This window comes from Podarcis bocagei (assembly GCF_964188305.1).
Source record: "Podarcis bocagei genome assembly, chromosome: 2".
Taxonomy (NCBI): Eukaryota; Metazoa; Chordata; class Lepidosauria; order Squamata; family Lacertidae; genus Podarcis; species Podarcis bocagei.
In genome coordinates, this window is record NC_138126.1 from 110,114,426 (window position 1) to 110,139,627 (window position 25,202).

Consider the following 25,202-nt stretch of genomic DNA (forward strand, 5'->3'; position numbering starts at 1 on the left):
ACTAAATAAAATGCACAATTTAGACCTTTTTAAAAACAAAACAAAACACTGCACTGTGTTCAATTTAGAAAATCAGGCATAAATGCTAAATGAAATTTTTAGATTATTCCCAGTATAATAAGATAATTTCAAAATTCTGCAAGTCCTATCCCAATGAACTGCAGAAGATGAAACACTGTTCGTAATGGCTGGCACCAGCAGTGTTGTTGCAAAATCTTATCCCGGCTAGGCATAACACAGCTTTCCAGATGGGCCCACAACCAGGTGTTTTCAGCTGAAGTTGGAAGAGAGGTGTTCCAAGCCCTCGTGGCTATCATGTTGGCAGTTCTGCCTCGCTCTCTATTCCTGGCCACGGAAACTGCAGGCGTGGCTTTCACAGGTGCCCTTCCTGTTTACACTGAACTGCACCAAGTGTAGTCAAGGAAAATGGATCCTGTATCCCATTCTGTAATGCTTAATTGCACCAGTAGAAGAATCAGGATCCTACACATTTCTGCCCCCAGTGCATAGAATAAGCCCTATGGCGAATGACCATAACAATGAAATTCCTTTGTTGTGTCACAAACTCCTGGTGCAAAATTAGATGAGGCACTTACTTGCTTCTCAGTTATGCTTATAAATTAGTATCAGAGTCAGGTATGTTATGGCTGAGATACCTACAGTATTGAAAGGCAAATGCAGCTGAAAGAATACATCAGAAATTTCCCATCACACATACCTGCATTTCACAATCTGCTCGAAGATTAAGTTCTTCACAGCATTCCCTGGATATTCTCAAAAATATATACTCCTTTGTTTTTTCTTCAATAGCTGCTTCATACACCTTTTCTTTGGTTCCTTGGGTCAGTATTGACTTCTCTTTAGTGACTGGCAATAAATAAACAGCATTGACTTTGGTCATCACCAGTCGTCCTGCCAAAGTGTCTTCAGAAAGTGTTTCAGTGAGTTTAAATCGTCCAAAAAGCTGTCCATTTTGGGCATACTTTGCAACTCCAGAAACACCGGTGAGCATGAAGTTTGCTACAATCTGCAATTGCACTTTTATGTTGAACCTAAACCAGAAAGCGTACAGTTAGTTCTGGGGGTGAAATGGCACCCAGCAGAGAAAACAAAATGAAAAGCAAAATGAAAACAAAATGAAAACTGAAGGCCAAACCAGGGCTGAAGTGGAAGGTCTGTGTACAGGATCTCCAAGAAGTTTTAAAAGATGTTAAATGGGTGTGGAATGCTGACTGGGGCTGTGACACTGAGGGATGACAGGCAACAGCCCCCCGCAACTCTTTCCTATAGGCTAATTTCCTGATTGAAATATATATCCCAGAAGCGCTACCCTCCCCCAAGATACTCCAATGCATGAGGTGTGCAACAAAATGATGCCTCCCTCATTCCATGTACAATGGTCCCTTGGTTCTCAAGTGCCTTGTTACTCAAACAACTTGAAACCCAAACACAGTGTTACGGTTTGTGAGCTTTCTTCAGAAGCTGAACGTGCTCTGTTTTGAGTGTTAACACTTCCAATTTGAGTGCCACACTTCCGTTTTGAGTGTTAAGCTAAGGTCTATCTGTTTTTGCTATTTATTTTGCTATTTATTTTGCGTTTTTGTGGCTCTTTTTGTTTTTGTTTTTGTGACTGTGTGGAAGCCAGTTCAACTACTGATTGATTGTGTGACTGCAGTACATTGTTTATTGCTTTCATTTTATGGATCAATGGTCTCGTTAGATAGTAAAATTCACGTTAAATTGCTATTTTACGGGTTGTTTTTAAAAGTCTGGCACGGATTAATCCATTTTGCATTACTTTCTATGAGAAAGTGTGCCTTGGTTTTGGAATGCTTTGGTTTTGGAACAGACTTGCGGAACGGATTAAGTTTGAGAACCGAGGTACAAAAGCCAACCAGGCTGGCAGATGAATCTAACAACTGCTGGCCAGTCTTAATATTAGGCCGAGTAAAGTGTGTTTAGGGATGGACAGAAGCAGCAAGACACTGGACGGCAGACAAAGCCCCACCCAAATCTGCTATTAACCCATGGAGAAAACCTATAGGTACAAATATGTACCTGTAAGCTGTCCTTTAGAATACAGTGGAACCTCGGTTCTCGTTAACGGAGACGTTAACGAACGTTTCAGAACCTGAATGCTGAAATCCCAGAAGTAACTGCTTAGGTTTTCAAATGATTTTTGGAAGCTGAACATGCTACACGGCTTTCATTTTGAGTTTCCCTATTGAATTGAGGCTTCCACTTTCAGTTTTCGGTTTTCAAGACGTTTCAGAAGTCGAACGGTATTCTGGAACAGATTACATTCGAAAACTGAGGTTCCACTGTACAATACAACTCAGGAATGCTATAAATAAGAACAGGAAAATAGCAGAGGATACATTGTTTTTAGAGCCCTTAGATTTGTCTGCCTGAGTGAATGAAACATGCTATATAAGCTATAAACATATAATTTTGGCATTTTCAGAACAGCGGGTGCTCCCTCTTCATAGATAATTTTTAAATACAGTGATCAACTAGGGAAGGGAAACAAGGGAGTGAATATTGGAAACTGAGCACACTGGAGCTGAAACTAAATGGCACCACCTTGTTAAACAAAATACACAATTACTTTACAATAATTCCAATACTGTATCCATCAGTGGCTCCAACTATACTGCATAAATATGTCTTAGATTAAGCCAGTTGAGGACTAGGACTGTATCCAACAGTCATACCATTCACACAAGAGCTTCTGTGTGACAGAAGTTCTGGGCAACAGAGCTTCCTCTCCCCCTCTCTCTCCTCTTTCTGCGGACCCTCCTGAAAAGAAATTCTCCAGAGTTGGGGTGAAACCCAGAACAGATTGGGAGGGGGCAAGGAGTAAATTCTGTTGAATAAGCAGAAGTCCTTGAGCAAATGGGACTACTTCACTGGATGCAAACCTTAGCTTCTCTCCCAAATATTTGCTCAGAAATCGTCTATGTTCTGTATTACTCATATTTTGAATTGTTTGGTTGAATTTTAGAGTAGCTGCTTTCACTCTAACGCTTAAGGGTCTGTTATGCAACTACTCAGAAATGCAATCCTAACTGGCACACTTTCATGCCTGCTCATAAAATCACATTAACAAAATAACACAACAATTAATTCTGAGGCCCTCATCCTATAAATTTAAGCTCGATATAATTTATTCTTTACTAAGATATAATCCACAGATAGTGAGAGAAAGAAATGGCCTCTGTGTTCCTTAAAATATTTGGCTTGCTTCTTGTGTGAACTGTGATAAAATCTTTTTTCTAGATGCTAGAAAAAATGTACAGTGAGCACAAGTCAGTAACTGAGTCAGTGAAGCAAATTAGGGAGAAGCTCCAGCACAGCACATCTGAGAAAATGCAGTGGTTACATTTTTAATCATGGGGCTAGCGAGAGTGTAAAAAAACTTTCTCCGGAATTCCCCCCCACACACACACACACAACTTAATTGTATTTAGGCATTGGAACATAAATAGTACCAGTAGCCACTAAAATGCAGAATGAATGAGAACTCCTCGTCCTGGAGCACATACTAAATGACTGATTAACCAGATTGACCTCATGTGAAGATTCCCATTCATGAATGATCTTTGGAAGTATGTCATTCTAACTGAACAGGCTAATCAAAATGTTCCCTAAGCAAGTCCAATGCATTATAATACACGCAGAGAGATAGAAGTGTGAATCCCATTTTTCCATGTAAAAGAAATTTAAAAATGCCATGTTAATGTGTTGTATTTGATAAGATATAGGGACACAGGTGGCGCTGTGGTCTAAACCACTGAGCCTTTTGGGCTTGCCGATCGGAAGGTAGGCATTTCAAATCTGAATGACGGGATGAGCTCCTGTTGCTCCGTCCCAGCTTCTGCCAACCTAGCAACTCGAAAGCATATCAGTGCAAGTAGGTAAATAGGTACGGCTGAAGTGGGAAGGTAAATGGTGTTTCCGTGCGCTCTGGTTTCTGTCACCGTGTTCCACTGCGCCAGAAACTGTTTAGTCATGCTGGCCCCATGACCGGGAAAGCTGTCTGTGGACAAATGCCAGCTCCTTTGACCTGAAGCGAGATGACCACTGCACCCCATAGACTGGACTTAACTGTCCAGGGGTCCTTTACCATTTACCTTTATTTCATAAGATAATGATATATATATATATTTTTAATGGTACCATTTGATGTTTCAGAAAGCTCAATGCACTGCTCAGATATTTAGTGTCATGTAGCAGGTGTGGGGGTGGGAAAAGTTTACTCAATGAGGATAACCTACCTCCCAAAAACATCTTAAACATATTTTTTCATATGAAGCCATCATACAGCCAATAGCTGTATAATAAAATGCAATTCTCTTGACTATGGGAGAATTTCCCCAAGCTGCAGTACTCAAGGGTTCGCAGGAGTAAGAAAGCAATGATCTGTAATGTCAAATAAAGTAGCAGTATTGATCAATTGACAAGTTTTAGTAGAAACATTACTTACTTGCTGACTTCTTTATATTGTGCTATTTCTTCAATATAAAGGAGATCATGCAATCGTGACTGATAGTTACTCTTGGTCAATGATTTATCCAAGACAGACTGTGTAAATAACTGGTCAGCAGACAGAGGAATTTGGTATCTAATCAGAAGGCTCTTATCCAATTCAGTAGTATCATTTGGCTCAAATTCTACAATAGTCTTAGAAGTGGAATCCCAACGTTTGGCTGTAGTTAGTAATTGTTGTCGTGCATTCATCCGGTATTCAAGATCTAAATGCAGAGGGATAAATTGAGAAAGATAATAATTGGATACTTTTGTCTCACATAAATGGGTAAATGGGTACTATTATGAAGTTTGTGACACCTCATGAATATGTCACAAAAACATACACATGTAAGATGGGAGAGACAACATACATGATTTCCGCTAGATGCCTAAGTGACATGATTTGTCCCTTCAAGAACCTTTCACAGCTAGTAAAACTGCTTGTACCCACTGGTAACATCACTTGCATCTTAGACATGGTAGTGGACGCTCTTTGTTTATTAAAGGAGAAGACGACTAATATAGAAGATACATTCTTTAAAATGAGCTTTCAAAAGTAAAGATATTCAGAAACGTTCAGCCAGCACCAGAGGAGTAGCAGAAAATTTAGGTCTGTAAACTATGTACCCATTTCTGCTTTGTTAATCTCTTACCCCTTCCTTAAGAAAAAAGTAAATCCCACTCCATTGTCACAGGCAAGAATTTTGCCTATTTTGTGGGCTTTTTATATATTCCTATGCTTTTGTGCTGTAGTTGTTGCTCCTTGATCTGTTTTAATTAACTAGTATTGAGAATCCTTGCCAGCTGAAATTAAGATGGACAGGGAACTTTTGGAAGATAAATCGATTCAATTGTGGGTTACATTTTGTGTTTGAGGATTTTGTTTGGTTTGTTTAAAGACAGTAAAGGCAAACATACACAGTTGACTGGCATGATGGCTCTGGTCAGGCACCTTTTTACATGAGGATCAAATAACAGTTCCTAAAATACCACAGTGATTCACTCTGAAAACAATTTAATTCACACTGAATAGTTATTTGCATTGCAACAACTATACTGCATATTCAGTCTTCCTGCTTTGGGCTGTAAGCATTCAGATAATCTAGAAAGAGCAATTCATGAACTATGGCATTTGCTTCACATCTTTGCTCCAGCGATGCTGGAGATTTAAATCTATTGTACATAAATAAAGAACAGGATGAGCAAGAAAACACCTGCAGCTCTAGCCAACCCAGATTCAGAATACACAAAGGTTTCACTTAGCTGAATAATTAGTGCTGCTCATCACAATGATTTTAAAGGCCATGCCTCAGTGCAAGTCAAGGGTAGTTTGACATGCCACAGTTCATGGTACATAAGCCATGAATAAGATGGCAAAAATTAAGGAATCAAGAACAAAACACTGTGCTCTAAACAGAGAGGAAAGAAAGCAATATTCAAAAACTGAAACAAAATCAAGCATACAATCAACATTGTGTGCAGCTTTTATTTTCCTTCAGCATTCTGCAGGGTCCATTGTGAAACTAGCTAGCTCTGAAGCTCTGGAAGAATGTAAAATTAACAAGTTATCCTGAAAAACATACCAGACTAGGTCTGTAAAACAAGGATTGATGGTTCGTTTCTCCTCCTCTTCATGTTTCAACTCAACTCAAAGAACTCAAATTGGAATTTACAACTAAGCAAACTACTTGGGAGGTGGAGACTTAAATATTCCTGTTGCCTGGATTCAACATATAGTAAAGAAGTCCACAACATGCAAAGAACATATTCTTCAGTTATCTGTCTCCAACTTAAGAAAATGAGTTTTGCTCTGGGATTTTCTACATAATATCTTGGTCTTATCTAGGCGGCGACACTACCATATTTTGGAGCAGCAAAGAGATGGGAAAAATAATTAAGATGGTATAATATGGACAGGAAGATAGAGATATACAGTAAAGGTAAAAAAGGCAGGATAACAATTTAATATGAGTTCCAAGCAAACAGCTCCCATATCTGGAAAACATTTGCTGCAGCATCCTAACATCTTTGAAATACGCATCAGAGAAAGGAGGTTAGAAATCTCTGAGACACTCTGTAACATAAACACTCGTTATTTAAATATATCTGGGATCAGCATGATCCTCTAAGAATTGAGCTGCTGGAGCTCTAAGAAAGGCAATATGGTTACCTATAAAGAAATTTATAAGGAGAAGAAAATGTTCCCAAGCAAAGAAGATTAGCAGTGCAATCCTAACCATGTCTACTCAGAAGTCCCACAAAATTCACTGGGGCTTACTCTGGTTGAGTTAGAAATGCAGTGTAACACATTACCGAACATTCATGATTAAAACTGATTGATTTTAAACACCTGGTTGTTTTCAAATGTCACAAAGAAAAATGGGTCCGGTTCCAACAAGAAATGTCATCAGCATCAATGAGATCCTACTTCTGAAAATGCATAGGCCAATCCTAGGGTGCCTGCAAAGCGTTGTAGCTTCAAGAGTCCAAAATAGTCAGCATCCTTCATCTACCTCTCTTTTCCTAGTCTACAGTCACTGATAAGAGTGAGGTTTGTGGATGGGATCCATGTGCGTGTGACACCCTGCCACCACTTATGTATCTGTGTCCTGTGGGGCAATGTCTACCAGCGGTTCTCAACCTGTGGGTCCCCAGATGTTGTTGGACTACAGCTCCCATCATCCCTGAACTCTGGCCTTGCTAACTAGGGGTGATGGGGGTTGTAGTTCAACATCTGGGGACCCACAGGTTGAGAAAAGGCTGGGACTCTAGACAATAAGCTATGATATTAACATAGATTTGAGGTAGTAAATGCTAAGTGTATGTACGCAAAAAAGGAAAAGAATGTGCCTAATCCAGTTAACATGAAAAGAACTGCAACTAGCGTTGTCATTGCTCCATTCTGCCCTTGCCATGCAATTCCTTTGTCCACACATGATTCATGCAAGACCTTGTACAGCACAACACTATCTGGAATTGTTGCAGCAGTACAGCACCTTGACCGAGAGAACTACACTGGCTCAATGATCCTAGCACTTAATCCTGTTAAGTCTTTCTTTCGCTAGATCTATATCACTGTTCACACTAGATAAAAAAAAAAATCTGCCTGCATCTCTTGCCTGGCATTTGTTTTTTTAGATCTCTGTCAATAACATACTCCCCCACCTTTACTGGTAGTTTTTTTTACTATGCAGCAGACAGATACTTCTTTTTATCTTTCCTCATAAATCAAACAAATTCAGTCCCCGCTCACTTTTTCATTTTTCCTATGCACATGAAAAATTGTTGACATCCTTTCTAAGGAAGAATATGAAACCTTGCTTTGCCATTTGCAACCGAGGTGCACACAGACCCATATTATACGAAGAACGCTATAGTCATGGCAACATGCAGTTCAACAGTAACGTGGCATGTGAAACTAATAATGACTTCTCTATTTTTTTGCATTTTTTTGCACAATTAGTGACTAGCTGAGATCTGAGCCTTCTGTTTTGTCCATTGCCTCCATTTCACCTGCAAAAGATGCCACTTGCCAACACACCTTTCAAAATAATCAATACTTTTTGGGTTACATGGATAAACTTATGGGCTTTTAAACATCCTTATACTTTTAATCCCTTTCTAAACATGTAGCAAGATAAGTGTGTTCAAGGCACAAGTCAAATGTCACTGAAGTCAAAGGACATCTATGATTGAAATATGCTTCGAAAGATCACCAACCTTATATAGATTTGTCACAAAAAATTCAGAATGTACTTTATTAGCTACATTTTTTTCTTAGCAGTCCAAGAAAGATTCTGCAGCAATCCAACCATTTTCTTAAAGGTTCAAGACTAAACCTTTAAGTAGCATAAAGCCCAAATTGCTTTGCATCTATGTACCAGAAAATGCAGGTTCTTGTATAAACTGTCTCACTCCGTGGCTTAAGATAATCCAGAAAGGCCTTATTGTATGTGCCTTCCTTAACTTCTACCAGACTGATGATGAAGGAGGGCCAAACTAATGTGCAGGCATTTTTTATGATAGCCTAGTGATCATTTTACTATTACAAATTTTATTTTAAACAGCCAAGAGTTGATAATGATGATGGAGGAAGAAGTCATAGTAGTACTTGAGGAAAAGTGATTTGACATGGAGAAATAGTAAGGGGTCACAGCCTTTCTGCTCCCCATCAGTTTTTTCCTTGAAGCTTTCCTCCCTCCAGCCACTTTTACCTGCATCTCAGGCCCATGTTAATCACACAGACAGGTATGAAAAACCGAAGGGCTGGGTGACTTTCAGGGTAAATGCAGCAGATGGATACAAATTTAAACACACATCTTTTCTAAATACATTTTACAGTGGGTTAGCAGCTGTTAGGCTAACATTACATGAGCCTCCACTGTAACATGTACTTTGGCCCACATACCAGGCCCTTTTCCATGATGACAGCACACTTGTGGAACTCTTATCCCCAAAGAAGTCTGCTATGCATAACCCCTATGGATGTTCAGGAAAACTGCTAAATACTTTGTTGTTACTGTTGTACTCTGCCAGGTATTCAGGTCTGACCAGTTACTAACACTGATGTTACTGACTGCTGCTGCTTATATGATGTGGTTTTATTTTATAATTAATTTGGGGGTATTTATTGCTGACATTACAATAAAGTTGGCCTGCGCTGTTTTGCCCTGTGGTTGTTTTTTCTCTGACATGGCTGAAGGCCACATCTGCCTGAAAGTGTTTCCTCAAGAGATTTGCCTGGCTCTTTCTTACAATGCGAACCTCTGCTTGCCAACTTAAGAGCTCCTTACTGTCATTTAGGCAGCTGATAAAAGCTTTAGTATTCTTAAAGGGCATTTCCCTCTAGCTCACTGTACAGTGCTCAGTGTTTTTAGCTACTGCTGCTTAGTTTATCTGGCTATGGCTTTTGGATTATTTTTAAGTTTTAGTTCAGTAAGTTCTCTTTTTTTCTGTGATGTACTCTGTTTTTAGTGCTATTTTGATGAGACACACACACACTTTTAATGGCTTAAACAAATAACCTAAAGATCATTATTTCAATCCCACTATATAGTTCTCTACACATTAGAGACAGCTAAAAGGAAAATGCTTTTTATTTCTCTGCCCTAATGATATGGTAAAATATAACAGGCATCTGAAAGAGAAGATTACAGCAAGATCACAGCTTTGGTTAAAAGAGAGAGCTACATATCTGGAGAAGGAAAGTTCTGAGACTTTTCAGAGTTAGGAAAGTGTGTGTAACAATACTACAGCCACATATATCATCCAGGCAATTTACAACAACAAAAAATATGTAGCAAATTTTCCAACAAATGAGTTTGTTAACAAAACCATGCAAACAATACCTTCTGTTGAAGCAGCATCAATCATCACTCGTTGCATCAAAACTGGTTCAGTTCCAAAATCAAATACCACAGTTTGGCGAAACGTCCCAAAGATTTCTGTGCTAAAGGCTATGCTGATATTGTACACCGAGTGATCTATTCCATTCTGGGCCATCTGTCCTCCTATCCATTCCTGGCAGTTTTCTGGGACTGCTTGCGATACCTGGGTAGTGCTATCTCCTGCAGATATTGCTGTGATACTGAAATGAGGACGATGCGCATCATAAAGCAATGCCACCCGATACAGCATTCTTGCAGGCTATGGGAGAACAACAAAAGCGTATAAATAACTGGTGTTGTTGTGCTTTTTAAAGTATGAAGATTGGATGAACTTTGATAAGACAAAGGACAGAATGTGGCATCCCAAACCCTTGCCATCACTTTTTAATATTTATTTATTTATCAAACTTATATGCCACCTCTATCTTCCAAGGATTATCAAGGTGGTGTACGTGGTTCTCTTTCTCCCTGCTTCATCTTCACAACAGCCCTCTGAAGTAGGTTAGGCTAAGAGATTGTGACCCGCCCAAGGGCACCCAGTGAGCATCATGGCAGAGTGTGGATTTGAATCCTGATCTCCCAGGTCCAACGCTCTAACCATTATGCCACACCAGCTCTCACTTCTGCCAATTAAAAAAAACAAAAAACTTTTCTTTTTTAAAAACAAAACAAAACAGGAATTAAAGACCAAAAGAAGTTTGGATACTTTTTATTTATTAATTGGGGTGGGAGATAAATGCTTAGAATGACTCCCTTTAATAATACATCCCATTTGTATAGCGTTTTCTACTGTTCTGAAGTGCTTGACATACAATAGTCAAGTAAGCCTTGTAAAACTAATCCTGTGGGATCGGCCATGGGCCATTTTAATAATCTCTATATTAGAAATGTGGAACAGAGGCTAAGAAACAAGTTTGTCCAAGACTACCTTCTCAGTTCATTGCTAATGTGAGACTTGAAGTCAGGCTCACACTCTCAGGCACTGCACTGAACCAGCTCTCAACCCTCATCTCTACTTTGTTCCTACAATATCGACAAAGTTCCGCTACTCCACAAAACCTAACTTTCCTTTCCCAGCCTTATCTGACTCGGTGGCAGAAACAACAAAATGATAAATGTTAAGGCTGAGGAAAAGGTGGGATCAGCACATTTTGCAACCAGCACAGATAATGTTAACACCAGTATATACATAGTATATACCAGTATATACATAGTATATACAGTATATACATAGTATATACAGTATATACATAGTTGCATATTTGCATACTTAAAGTAAAGGTAAAGGGACCCCTGACCATTAGGTCCAGTCATGACCGACTCTGGGGTTGCAGCGCTCATCTTTATTGGCCGAGGGAGCCGGCGTTTGTCCGCAGACAGCTTCCGGGTCAGCATGTGGCCAGCATGACTAAGCCGCTTCTGGCGAACCAGAGCAGCGCACCGAAACGCTGTTTACCTTCCCGCTGGAGCGGTACCTATTTATCTACTTGCACCTTGACGCGCTTTCGAACTGCTCGGTTGGCAGGAATCTGCATACTTACGTATGTAAGTGCTTTTAGCACTACAACAGTCACAGAATGTGCAGATTCTTCATTAACATGGCATACCCCACTCTCCCTGTGAATGTGTTCATTACAACAAGAAAAGGTGCTGAAAATGTTAAATGCAAACTTATTAAGGGCAAGCGATACTTTCAAAGTACAAAAAAAAAAGATCCTACCTTACATGTCAGAGCAAACGTCCACATCTGTTGTGATTTTTTGGTGGTGACAGTAACTGACAGTTCAGGGCTATGTTCAACTCTCACGCCATCTAGGCACTCACTAAGCTAAAGAAAGGGAAAAGGCATCACATAAGGTAACAACACTAGGGTTGAAAAATAACTCTTTAATTAAAGACCATTCCACAAAAGGAATGGCCCACCTGTGAATGAGCATTTTACCCAAAGGTTGAAGTAAAGTCATAAATTGCAATACCTATTGCTTTGTTTATATTTAAACACACATACACCCCGAGGAAGAACTCAGTTCTCATTACAATGAATTTGAAACAAACTACAAAGACAGCAGGAACTTCCTCCAGCTTACCCTGAAGTAGGCATAGGATTGCAGCCATAAACTCTTCTTAATTGCAGAAATGAGGATCACTTGGTATTGTTGTTTTTTAATTAACAGAAAAATAGTTACATATTTTTGATTGGTACTGTGCGAGTGAATTAATTAACCAAGCAGGTCTAGTAGAGATCGCCAAAATCAGGCTCTTCTATTCATTTGAAATAAGAATATTGAGATAGAGCTGCCAGTGACAAGCTTGCCCATCACTTTGGGGATAAAATCATCTGCCACCATGGTGAGTTGAGTCATTGTTTTCATACGCTCTTACACAGGCAACTCTCCGTTTGCATGGGGGTTGCATTCTGGGTAATAGCGCACGTCAGTGGTCATACGTAAGTCCATTCTGTCCCCATCCCCTTCCGTGGCCGAAAATGATGCACGTGTCAGCAGTTGCACATCAACTGGACGCGTGCAAAACGGTTGCCACCTGTACTACTGTTTTGCTGGTTTTATGTAGTATTTTTGTTTTAATTCTATTGTTTTTATGTTGAGGGTTTTATAAACGCTTTACAAAATAACCCTTCCCCCCCCCCTTACCACTTTCTCAGGAGATAATGAGTTCATCCATTTCTCGATCAGGGATTCCATGTAACTGCCTAAACATTGCTTGTTTTCCTTCTGCTGTTTCAACCTTATCAAGCGGGATGCGTATCGCTTCTGCCATTCTGTTAGCTCTTCCTGGGAATGTGCTGAAGTACACTGTGCACCATACCTGCAGATTCCTTGCTCTAAAAACCTACACAAAATAGGAAAGACAATCAACCCTTAAAATTTAAACTATTCCCCAATTGCATAGGTTGTTTTTTGTTTGTTTTTCCCATTCGTAACTAGTTCCATGTACCCAAGAAGGGTCTGAGCCAAGGTTCCTTGAACAGCATCTGCCACCAATGCTTCGCAGCTTTCGAAACAGAGGGACATTAAAAAGTACCGTATTTTTTGCACCATAACACTCACTTTTTTCCTCCTAAAAAGTAAGGGGAAATGTCTGTGCGTGTTATGGAGGGAATGCCTACGGGTGGCACGCCTACTGATTTTCCTCCTCTAAAAACTACGTGCGTGTTATGGTCGGGTGCGTGTTATAGAGCGAAAAATACGGTAATTACTGTCTAAAATGTATAGACTGCTTTTGGAATGGTATACAAAAGATGAACAGGTTAATGTAATGATACACTGGGCCAGGGATCTGGGGCATAATATTCAGCTTTCAGATTGGGAAAGGTTATGGAAAACTGATTTGAAATTCTTGGCATGCTGTACACGGAAAGAAAATTATATGAAAAGGATGTACTGGTGGTATTTGACTCCTAGTAAGTTAGCAAGAATGTTTAAGACAAGTACAAATACATGCTGGAAATGGAAATGTACATGTGGTGGACATGTAAGGTTATAAAAGCATTTTGGGAAATGATATATAATGAATTGGAAAAAAAATTCTTTAAAAAAAAAGAAGTTGTTTTACTAGGAATTGTAGGTGCCGACACCCCAAATACAACATGTATGCATGTATGCAACAACAGCCCCGCAGGTGCTACTAGCCCAGAGACGGAAAGAAGACATAGTCCCTACCAGAGAGGAATGGCAAACCAAGCTGTTGGACTATGCCGAAATGGCAAAACTGACTGGAAGGCTCAGAAAACAAGAAGACCAAAACTTCAACAAAGAATGGGGAAAATGTATAATCTATCTAGGAGACCACGGTAAGCATATGAAAACATTAAAGGTTAAAGGGACCCCTGACAAAAGTCCAGTCGCGAACGATGCTGGGGTTGCAGTGCTCACCTTGCTTTACAGGCCGAGGGAGCCAGCGTTAGCAGGATTTTAATAACACTTGTAATGTAGAGAATATCATGGACAATATGGAAAGATATAAAATATGGGTTGTGAAATAATATGCAGTTGAGAGGATGTACACAATCTGACCCATGGAGGGGAAGGTGGGAAATCCAGAGACTTGGAGAAATCTCAAAATATGGATATGTAATTTGGATTGTTATACATTTATATTTGTAAAAGCAAATAAAAATATTATAAAACACACAAAAAAGTAATTTCTGGCATGACATGAGGGCCTGCTGGTTAAAGAAAATGAAGGCATGCCCAAATCAATAGGCATACTTAAAAAAAGGCATCTGGACACTTAAGGAGAGTTCTAAAGGAGCCAGATAACAGGTAAGCGTGTTGAACAAAATTATTTCTTGCATCTGCTCTCCCACAAAGTGCAAAGAACTTTGCAACATCACTATTCAAAGAACATTCCAAGTAGATTTGCTAAGCAAGTAGCACAATGGGTATTTCTTTAAAGGGTGTATATCTCAGTAATTATCTCTCCCGTTTTCTTGAATGATAGTGACACCAAGTGGTCCTTTCTGTTTACTTCAGGTTCATGTTAGTACAACAGAAACATCTGGCAGGGCACAAATCAAACATTCACATCCTTGCCACTCACTACCAATGGATTTCTCTGCATTTTTTTACATGACTACTTTTCTCGACATAGGGATTTCTTTACATTTGGGCTGACCAATTACAAACCCTTTTAAGCAATTTACTAATAAAGTATTTAAAGGGAGTAGCATTGTCTATTCAGCTGTTTCGAAAATGTCAAAATGAAAACAATTTCGCCTATAAATCATATAAAATATTAATTACCTGTCAAATCATCTTGGATATACTGCCAAAATAGTAATGGAAATAGTAATGAAGAAGTTACAATAGGTGCCACCCTTTTAACCATGTGTTTCTGTTTTATATGTTTCTCTAGTTTTGATACCTTTTAACTATGCTGATAAATACTGAGAGATGTTAAAGCAAGTATCACTTTACCTTCTGCATAGTGTGTACTCCTCACTACTTGTGACTCCCCTGGGTGGGGGTCGAAATTGCCAGCCATCCTGACATCCTGTCACATAAACACAATATCTATGTTATTTTTCTGGTTGTATCAGGAAACACACTTGGGCTATTAAGGTATCAGTCTCATAACCGATTTTGTGCTGAGCCAAACAACAGGCAGCCTAATGCAATTCATATACAGTGGTACCTCGGGTTACATATGCTTCAGGTTACATACGCTTCAGGTTACAGGCTCTGCTAACCCAGAAATAGTACCTCAGGTTAAGAACTTTGCTTCAGGATAAGAACATAAATCGTGCTCCGGCAGTGCTGCAGCAGCAGGAGGCCCCACTAGCTAAAGTGGTGCTTCAGGTTAAGAACAGTTTCAGGTTAAGAACAGACCTCCGGAACGAATTAATTACTTAACCCGTGGTACCACTGTAATTACATTCCTTTGCAAGCAGGAAAAAGCCAACGGCCCCTTGTTCAACAGCAGAAACATATGAAATGTGGAATCTAGTGGCAGGTGGGTCAGAGGGAGCTTCTAATAACAGGAGTCCTTGGGCTGGATCACTTTCCATCTCTCTCCTTCTGCAGGAGACTCTCTGACTTTGCTGCCACCACTTTTCCCCGCTATCACGGAAAACTCTGTCAAAATGCTTTGCTGAGGATTCAGCAACAATGCTGAATGGGGCGGGATACAACGTGGGGTCTCAGGGCTAATGGGCAGACGGTAGAAAATCAGTTGTCACCACTCGATTTTTGGTGACCTCCCCCTTCTCCACAGCCCCCACCCTCCCATCTCACTGTCCACCCACATAGCAGTGCCCTCGGAGCATTTTCTGGGGACTCTCCCTTACAGGGAGAGAACAAAGCAGGGAGAGAACTGAGCAGGGAAGTCAGCATCTGCCTTTCCCATTTGGTGGGAAGATCTCTGGATCCAACCTATTACAATCCAGGGCCTCTTGATTACAATCTCATGCTTAGTTTAAAAAATCACATCAGAGGCCACTTCCTAGTCTTTTATAATAATTGATCCCAAATTGTGAAATAGCCACGGTTTAGCCATCGATTGACAAGACAATTGTAATCCTTCATTTGGTAGTTTCAAAAGCTATTTTTATTTACCTTCCTCCAATTCTTCTACACGGTATACTGAGGGCACTTTACCAACTGCTGCCTGAAATCACAAAAAGAAAAAAATGCTGAGCACATTAAGTCAATCAATAAAGAAATCAAAATTAATTTCAAGTATCATTCTGAGTAAGGTAAAGATAAAGGAACCCCTGACCATTAGGTCCAGTCGCGGACAACTCTGGGGTTGCGGCGCCCATCTCGCTTTACTGGCCGAGGGAGCCGGCGTACAGCTTCCGGGTCATGTGGCCAGCATGACTAAGCCGCTTCTGGCAAACCAGAGCAGCGCACGGAAACGCTATTTACCTTCCCGCCAGAGCGGTACCTATTTATCTCCTTGCACTTTGACGTGCTTTTGAACTGCTAGGTTGGCAGGAGCAGGGACCGAGGAATGGGAGCTCACCCTGTCACAGGGATTCGAACCGCCGACTTTCGCAAGCCTGCGTCATTCTGAGTACTAACTATAAAAATGTAAACATTAAATATACTTTGGTTTTACTGCTTGAGGGAACAAATATAAATTTAGGTTTATAAAGGTAATAAATGTTAACCCTGCTGCTTCAACACTATGATTCAGACTATGTTTTGTTCAGGTCAGGTTTATAATCCTGGCTCATTCACTAACCATAATTTAAAGTAACCAGTGCTTCCTTAAATTCAGACATAACTGGAAACTCTGGTTAGCTCCTCATGGCTGAGAGATGAGGGACCACTGCCATGTTAAAACTAAGCTATATTTTAGGATTGCTCCCAAACCTGCTCATTCTGTTAATTATTTGTGCTAGTGGCATAAGTTTGAAACCTAATTCTTTCTAAAGTCAGGGCTAGTGTCAGAGATCAGTGAGGGTGGTCCAAGTGCCAGGGAATCAAAAGGACCCACCACCAATTCCACCATCAACCCAGTTCATTTTACTTAGCACTGTTAGATGGTTGGATAGGGAGGCAGCCACAACCAGTGGCAGCGGCAGCTGTAGCAGAACACATGTGCTTACAAACACTCACTGCTGTGATGCATTTCAGAGGGCTGGTTTGATCAGAGCAGCCACTGATCCTGCAACTTGATGCTTTATCCTTTGCTGCAGTGACAACAGTCACTGCACGTCCACAGCGCTGCTTTCCACCACCTGTTGGCCTTGCCCAGTTTATGTGGACAGAAACAGCGTCTCTGTTTAAGTCTGGAGCATATCATGCTCATTTGCTTTTAACCCAAATAATCTTTGGTGGGAAGGAGTGCTTGGTCAAACAGGCAAAGACATCTGTTTCTTTGGTCTCTCACTCCCCTAAAACCTTGGGAAAATGACAGAGGTGGTAAGAGATAGAGGGAATTGTCTCAACAGAGATGGAAAAACGGAAGAGTGTGAGACACATTTCGTGGTCTAAATAGAAAATTTCTGAGTTTACCTTGGAAGCCTTTTAAAATCTCCCTGGAGATGCAAATGAGAGTGGTCCATTTGAAAATAGCTAAGTTTAGGAATCAGGGTGTTTATTCTCAAGCAAAATGCAGCAACTAAGAAAGATCTTTTAAGCTTAGGTCTTTGTGTGATTTTTTTTTTGTTTGGCATGTTGCAAAACATTTGCCATAGGAAAACGTAAGAACTTATCCCCCCCCATTGGAATCAATTGAGTTTAAATTTGCTTAATGTTGGCTGAATCAGACCCTTATACACTTAATATTCATGTTTCCATGTTTATTTTGATGCAGTGCAGTCATTACAAGCTAATTCGACATCATGTTTCATGTGGCACACATTTCTTACAATATGCACCCCTCCTTGGAGACTTACCATGCCACATTAAAAGTGTGAGAAGAACAGGTTTCCTGACATAGTAGCAGTTGTCACCACCAAGGGTTACATTCATTAGAAATATTCACCATGCAGCAGTGGGAATGATTAAAAAAAATCACCTCTGGCTTTAACAAAAGTGAATGTGGGAAATGGGCCTCCAAGGCTCTTTCAGAAATGCAAAATCCATCAGACTACTTCTCTACATCTGATGACCCTACACCTGATTATTGTGGTAACTGGCCTAGTTGGAAAGCATCATGTGTGGTGGGGTGATATAAAAGCTCTGAAGAGTTTTACTTGAATGAGAGGAACCTCAGTTAGAAGACGAAGGGGTGGCCTAAAGAGGGAAGAAGGATGTTTTCGGAGCAGGGGCAGTGCCAAATAAGACACCAAAAGCTTGGTGCTGATACACTTTTGTCCAAGGGCCTACAGAATCTTGGGACCAACCCAGGCTAAAGATAGGCTAACAGTGGGTGATTAATATTAGACAAAGGAATCATTTACTACAGATGAAGAAAGAAAATGTTCTCCATCATATTACAAACCACAAAAAAGCAATTTCTCAGCTTTCTTGGGTCTGTCTTTTTTAGCAGAAAACAAATATAAAAGGATAAAGAAAACCAACAACCATGTAGATGGCTTTAAGGGGGGGTGAAGCTGGTTAAACTGTGCTAATAAAACTCAGCACAGAAAGTCCAAAGTTCTATAAAGGAAATATATTTATTTCTTCCAGTCTTACCTCTGTTTCAACAAGAAGTGTTTTCAGCCTCGTCAGATCTTTAGTTACCATCCCGTTCTGCCAAGAAAGAACATTATCACATGCTGTCCATTTGTCAACTGCAAAAACTGTTTTTTTAACCATTGTTTCCAAGGTTAATAAAACTGTAGTTTTGAGAGCTACTGGACCATAAGAACACAGTATCATATAAAAGTCCTACAGGCCAGTTAGTTTATCTAGTCCAGCAACCTGTTTTCACTGATGCCCACTTGAGATTCCTAGCAAAAGGCAGACCACGATTATCGGTGGCCTTGTTTATAACAAAACATATCTTACATATTTGTGGTCACTACAGGACAGTTTAAAACTGAGTGAAAATACACTGAAAGTGCTGGCAGACTTTGAGTATCAAGGGGTCCCAAACTGAAAAATGCTATTATTATTTTAAAATCCATGGGAAACTTTTTAAAGCATGGGAAACATTTTAAAACTTAAAAATATGGAGAGAGAAATTATATGGTCAGAACGTATGTCCTAACACTTTTACTACAGCCATTCTGTTGGGCAGGAGTTTCTTTTTATTCCTTATAAAAGCTTCCTTTCCAACCTTAAGCATGTCTGCAGTGACTCTCTTAAAAACAACTGATAACACTAATACTCCAGGACAGCTGAAAACTTCAGACCTGGAGGCTGGTCTAGCCAGTATTACCTGGTGAACCTGATATGAGAGGAACAGAGCCTTAACTTCCCTGTGCAACTCTACCCCTCTTTTCTTTCCACTGAAGTACAACGTACTTCAAAGGCGAACCTCAGACCAAAGGAGCTGCCAGATCCTTCCCCAGTAAAGGAAGCATGCTAGATACCAACAGATAATCCACCCATGCTAGTGAGGTCAAAACAGAACTTTCCCATATAAAAACGATCAGTACAGGGCAATTCAAAAGAGGAGCGAAGAATCAAAAGCAAGCAAACCACCTAATCCAAAGCCCATGTAACAGGGACATGTTTTTCCTTTTTAAAAAAATCACTCTTCCATTACCTTTAACATCTCCTCCCACACTGATTCCAATGGGAAGGGAAATGTGTCAGGTCCATGGCAGGTGTCCTTTTTACCCCATTCCAGGAGTGTGCAAGTGGAATGGAAGTGCTTCTCCTGATCTGCCCCAAGATGCCCTTGGAAAACCTCTTTGTTTTTCGCCTCTACCATGAGAGCACCAATGGAAGAAGAGGGATAGCCACAGAGGTTTCTGTGGCTGCAACCTCTGGTGCTGCCTATGGATAGGAAGATCTACAACTATGGCCCAAGGACACCCATTTGGGGACTATTGGATTGCAGTTTAGAGAGATGAAGGCTCCCCGTGCCCTGCAGAGGCTTTGCGCAGCTAAGCCAGAAGCAAAACAGCGAGAGGGAGCACTGCGCAGCGCTCCCTCTCGCTGTTCTGGCTTCTGGGATAGCCCGCGAAGCCTGCATTCGCTCCATAAGACACACACACATTTTCCCTTACTTTTTAGGAGGGAAAACGTGCGTCTTATAGAGCGAAAAATACGGTATATAACTAACACGTGACAATCCATGCAACTTTTTGGTCTTCAGATTTTATCTTTGATCCTAACTTCTTTTTTAGCACAGTTGTTATGTTTTAAGCTGGTATCAGTAAATCTTGCAAGGTTATGTGCAGTTATAACAAAAAGCGTATGCTTAATATTGTTTGTATATTATGTAAAAATAGCATCAAATAGCATTAAATAGCATTAAAAACAAACACACTTTCTTTACTTGACAATGCATGTGTCCTGAACCTGTGTGTTCTGCTAGAATGTGTTTCATAAACATCAGCAAAAGAGCAATGAATCCTGATGTAATCTGCTCACAGGAGTCAAATTTATGAACAAAAAAGAAAACTTCCTTAGTCTTTCAAATATAAGTGGACCCAAAGAAATAAGATAAAACACATAAATGGTTTGATTCAAATTCTTTTTTTAAGGTGGAAGTTAAAGTTTTAAGACTGTGGATTTATCTCTTGCTAATGAATCAGTACCTGCAAAAGAAAACTGAACCCCTGGCTTTTGAAAGAAAATTAAACAAGCAAAGACTTTCAGCTGTTTCTTTAAAAAAGAACAGAACTTCATTATAACTTTCCTATATTGCTTTCCTATACTGAGTTAATTTTATGTTAACATACTTTGGATCACTCGTCAAAATATTGATCCTATTAACTTATTACCCTATTAACATACTGCTATGTAAGAAATCCAAAGGAAGTCAGTATGTCTGGAAGAGCCATGGCTATGTGGATTTCACCATCTCCAGTGCAGTTTAAACCAAAAGAAACTGAAGGCTGACACCATCCTCTAGTCTAGACTTGGCCTAGAAGTGGATGAATCTCAGAAGGCAGAAGTAAAAGGCCTCGCACAGGCATAGGCAAACTCGGCCCTCCAGATGTTTTGGGACTACAACTCCCATCATCCCTAGCTAACAGGACCTGTGGTCAGGGATGTTGGGAATTGTAGTCCCAAGACATCTGGAGGGCCGAGTTTGCCTATGCCTGGCCTAGCAGCAGTGGAGAGATTTTTGTAGACTGCTTGGTGAAAGCTGGGAAGGAGTATTTGGCCACTGCAAGCAATACTACAGGATGCAAGTCTTGAGCAGTCCGTCAGCAGCAGGCAGAGGCAGCTAGTGACGTTGCTGCTTGAGTGCTACAAATCAATTACCTTTCCAGTCAGAAGCCAGAATACAAGGAGAAGCAAATTCAGGTGGTCCTCTCACATGCTTTACACACTCATCATCTTAGATGCTAGAAACAAGGATAAAGGACTTCCTGCAGCTCTGGATCCAACCCAATGTATTTGTTACATGCAACAGCTGCCAAACTCTGTTGGATCAGAGTCATGGATATAACTGAGAGTCATGTTTCACTTCATCTATTAACATCTGCATGCATTAATATATTCACTAGGGCTCAGCACAAATCATTCAGTGCTGAAAATTACTGACATAGCCCCTTCGTTACTAGATAAAGTATATTAGTTCAAAAAACTAGAGATAATCAATTGTCACCTACCAGTGATTCACCCATCAGTGATTTAGAAAGAGCGTTCGATACAATCTGCAGCTTCCCTTTAAGATGCATGCAGCAAAGCACTGCACGGAAAGTGTCATCTTCCTTGTCCAGTCCTTCTCCCAATACTAAAGTGAAAATCATATTCCATTATTTGCCACCAATTATTTACACCAGTTTTTTAAGGCACCCCAACTTGAACTACATCACAGAAGTAAAATTTAGTGGGGGGTTTTCCCAGAAATATAATCTTAAAATGTCCTCCCTCATTTTCCACTCTGTAGTTTCCTTTTGCTCATGTTTTATGTGAAACTTTGTAGCTCTGCTTTGAACTTAAACATTGTGCTACATCTGGCCAACATTCCGGGGTGGTAGGAGTTGTAGCCCTACATCATCTGGAAGGCAACAAGTTCCCCATCCTCATCTTAGGAATTTGTCCTACATAATTTCTGTCCTAATGAAGAGTACTTCTAAAATTCCACTGCTCTTCTACATGCTTTTTCTTAATTGAAATTCATTTCAATAAAGGAAGCACAGAATACATTTCCAATGAACTGCATCTGAAGGAAATAATCAATAACCTATTTACGCCAGAACCAGTCCTAATCAAATCAGCATTGTGTATTTTCTTTATGTAATGTATGTACTGGCTTAATTTTAATAATACAAAATTAAATTTTGACATGAATTTTGTGCTCCCAATGTACAGATACTGGCAACGTATTTAACAACAAAAGCCACAACTACAGGAGAGGTAGAGATACAAAGCTTTAATTAATATCCTATTTGTATTATCAAAACATAACAGCATCATCTAGCCCAGATATCTTCAATCTTTTCAACATGCATTTGAAGACCCATTTCTTAATCTTTTACCATATATTTCCATGGTAGTAGTGCTTCTGTCCACCTTGGATCAGACCACAGCCCAGCGGTGGGTCCTGACCCACCAATTGAAGATCAGTGATCTAGTCAACGCGGATGTATGTAACTCTCTCAACGAATTAAGTGGAATTTAAACAGTGTTTAATGTAGGGCTGGGTCATCTCCCTAACATGAACAAAATCTAATTAAAAAATGGAGAGCACCATACTCTTTGTTCTTTGGTGCTCTTTGTCCAAAATAGGTTATGAAATGAGACAGGCAAGTTCTTGTTACATTTTGGAACTGACATCAGATAAGACTAGGATATCCAAACTGGCACCCTCAAATACCTCCCTTTGCTCTCCCATCATTGAGAGTAAAAGAAACATTTGCAGAGTAGTGAAATGTTTTTGAGTCATGGAGAGAGGGAGACAGAGAACAACATGTATATATTAATTAAATTTATCATCCTGTTTCTCATCAGAGCCGACAATGGCTAACATTTATGAAATACAGCATTCAAAACAAATTGAAAATACCATGTGCCATAAAATACAGAGAATTAACAATACATTTGAACAAACAGGGACATTCAGAACAGTGGAGGGGGGGAGAGAGAATGAGCCTCTGAGTCCTGGATCAGAACTGAAGGGTCACAACTCAATCTTAAAGCACATGCTTTGCAACCAGTAGATCCCAAGCATTGCTGGTACACCTGGGAATGACCGCTGCCTGAAATCTTGGGGAGACACTGCCAGTCAGTGTAGACACCACTGAGCTAGCTGGACCAATAGTCTTAAGGTAACTTCCTATATATGTTCCTATATGTCTCCTTCCAATTCTATGCCTTATTGCATAGAGCTTTCAGTCAATAGCACTTACTGATCCAGGATGTCTTGTAACCAACCCAATGTAAGTAAGTTTGCATATTACTAAACCTTAAAAGAGCTGCCTTTTAAGATAATGAAAGCTGCCACCTTTTGCAAGGAGGAAAGGATTTTTCCCCCATCTGAAATGACTGTAATACACAAAAACCAAAACAACACATGATTCCCATTAAAATTCCTCCCCATCAATTTAGCTTTAGCTGTTTAATACATGGGTGTTAATGAACCCACCACTCAAGCCAATTAAAGCCCACAGCATAATTATTTGATGAGGAGAGTCGTTTAAACAAAAATCCAAACCTCTGAACAAAGATTGTTAAAGGCAACCATGTCAGAATATTGTAGAATAAATAAGCATGGCAAGCAGGATCACCAGAAATGCAAATTAGGTCATTATTATTATACAAATGCAGGCACCTGAATATGAAAGTTACCTGGCATCCATATGCAGCTATGTCAAGCTTCCCAAGTGCTTCCCATTGCTAAAAGCTAGTAACAGAGAAGCTGCACTACTCTGCATAATCTACTGCAGGGGGTGGGAAATCGTGATCCTCCATAGGCTGCTATACTTCAACTCTGCAGCCAGCAAGGCCAGCAATTGGAGATGATAGAAGTTCCAACAAATCAAAACCTGCAAGGCCACAGGATTCCCACCACTGGCCTACAGGGCAATGTTCCTAAATACATACTTTAATTCAACTGACTCCAGCATTTTGTTGTATCAGGTTGAGAGTTAGCAGCGATACTACTGAACCTTGGAGAACAGCAGGTAGACTCAACAACCAAGTATATTTTAAACAACAATTAGGATTATGTTATCATAACTCTACTTTAAAGAGTGCAAGAAGATTGCTGATACTTAGAGAACATACTCTGTGATGTACTGCATTATTTCTTTTTGCAAAGTGGCAAATATTGTTTTTATAAAGCTCACAGCAATACTTCCATTTTGGACAAATCCGTTTCTCTAGAGAGCCAGATTTGAAGCGATTTCTTAAAGCTTAAAACTCCAAAGAATCAACCACATTGCTATAAGCTGTAGCAAAAAACTGTGTTTTCATACCGTGCCTGCAGTCTTCATCTGCCTTTCCATAGTTTTTCTGCAAAAAGAAATATATATATATTGTTAGACACAGCATAAGCAATAAGTACATATTTGCTTATGAATTTGTTTAAGGCAGCAGTTAAACAGAAACATGTGATTTATTCAGCAGCACTCTGACTGTAATCCAAGCACGGCCTGAGTATGCAAACCTCTCTGATTTCAGTGAAACTGTCTATGCACCCGTTCACAGTTGGTAATCAAAACTGCAGCTTAAATCTTAAATACAATCAGTAATTTCATTTTCCACTTGGGGATCCCTAATGCAGCCAAACTAGCACCACACACAACCTCGATCCCCTATACACACATACCAAGGAAGATATCCACAGACTTGCAGAACCCCAAAGGTTTGCAACAGTACAAAAATCAATAGTCCTACTATTTGAAACATTCGCCCCCATTAAGAGATCAGATCTAAACTGCACTTAGGTTTAATCTTGAAAGCTGCTCTATGCAGGCAGTCTTGAAATTAAATTTGTACCAGACGTTAAACAAACAAACACCTATTTGTTTCATCGGATACCTGCGGCACACCCGCCCTGTTCCCTAACCTTCCCCCCACCCCTTCAAACCCACTTCATCCACCTTTCTAACCTGGAGCAGTCTCTCTCTCCAGCGACGGTACAACACATATATTGTTTGAAATAAGGCAAAATGAAGAACACCTGTCCGTGCATCTTTTACTTTACCCAACAAAGAGGGCAAAAAACCCAGACCGTGTATGCCCACCTTCCATGAAAGCTAAGAGCGCGGGGACCAAGTATGTCTCCCACTCCAATTACGTA

General features: G+C 40.1%; 1 protein-coding gene across 4 annotated transcripts in view; it reads right to left on the reverse strand.

Annotated features, from left to right (window-relative positions):
* Positions 1-25,202, reverse strand: part of HELZ (helicase with zinc finger) — a 119,842-nt gene that overhangs the window by 67,388 nt on the left and 27,252 nt on the right. For all 4 annotated transcript variants that reach the window (XM_081181220.1, XM_081181218.1, XM_081181219.1 and 1 more), the window contains 10 exons: positions 24,376-24,412; positions 21,565-21,689; positions 18,524-18,580; positions 15,992-16,043; positions 14,855-14,930; positions 12,569-12,767; positions 11,638-11,745; positions 9,879-10,176; positions 4,487-4,754; positions 719-1,052 (listed from right to left, as the gene is read on the reverse strand). In XM_081181220.1, coding sequence (XP_081037346.1) covers positions 719-1,052; positions 4,487-4,754; positions 9,879-10,176; positions 11,638-11,745; positions 12,569-12,767; positions 14,855-14,930; positions 15,992-16,043; positions 18,524-18,580; positions 21,565-21,689; positions 24,376-24,412 — 1,554 coding nt within the window. The remainder of the gene's footprint in view (positions 1-718; positions 1,053-4,486; positions 4,755-9,878; positions 10,177-11,637; positions 11,746-12,568; positions 12,768-14,854; positions 14,931-15,991; positions 16,044-18,523; positions 18,581-21,564; positions 21,690-24,375; positions 24,413-25,202) is intronic.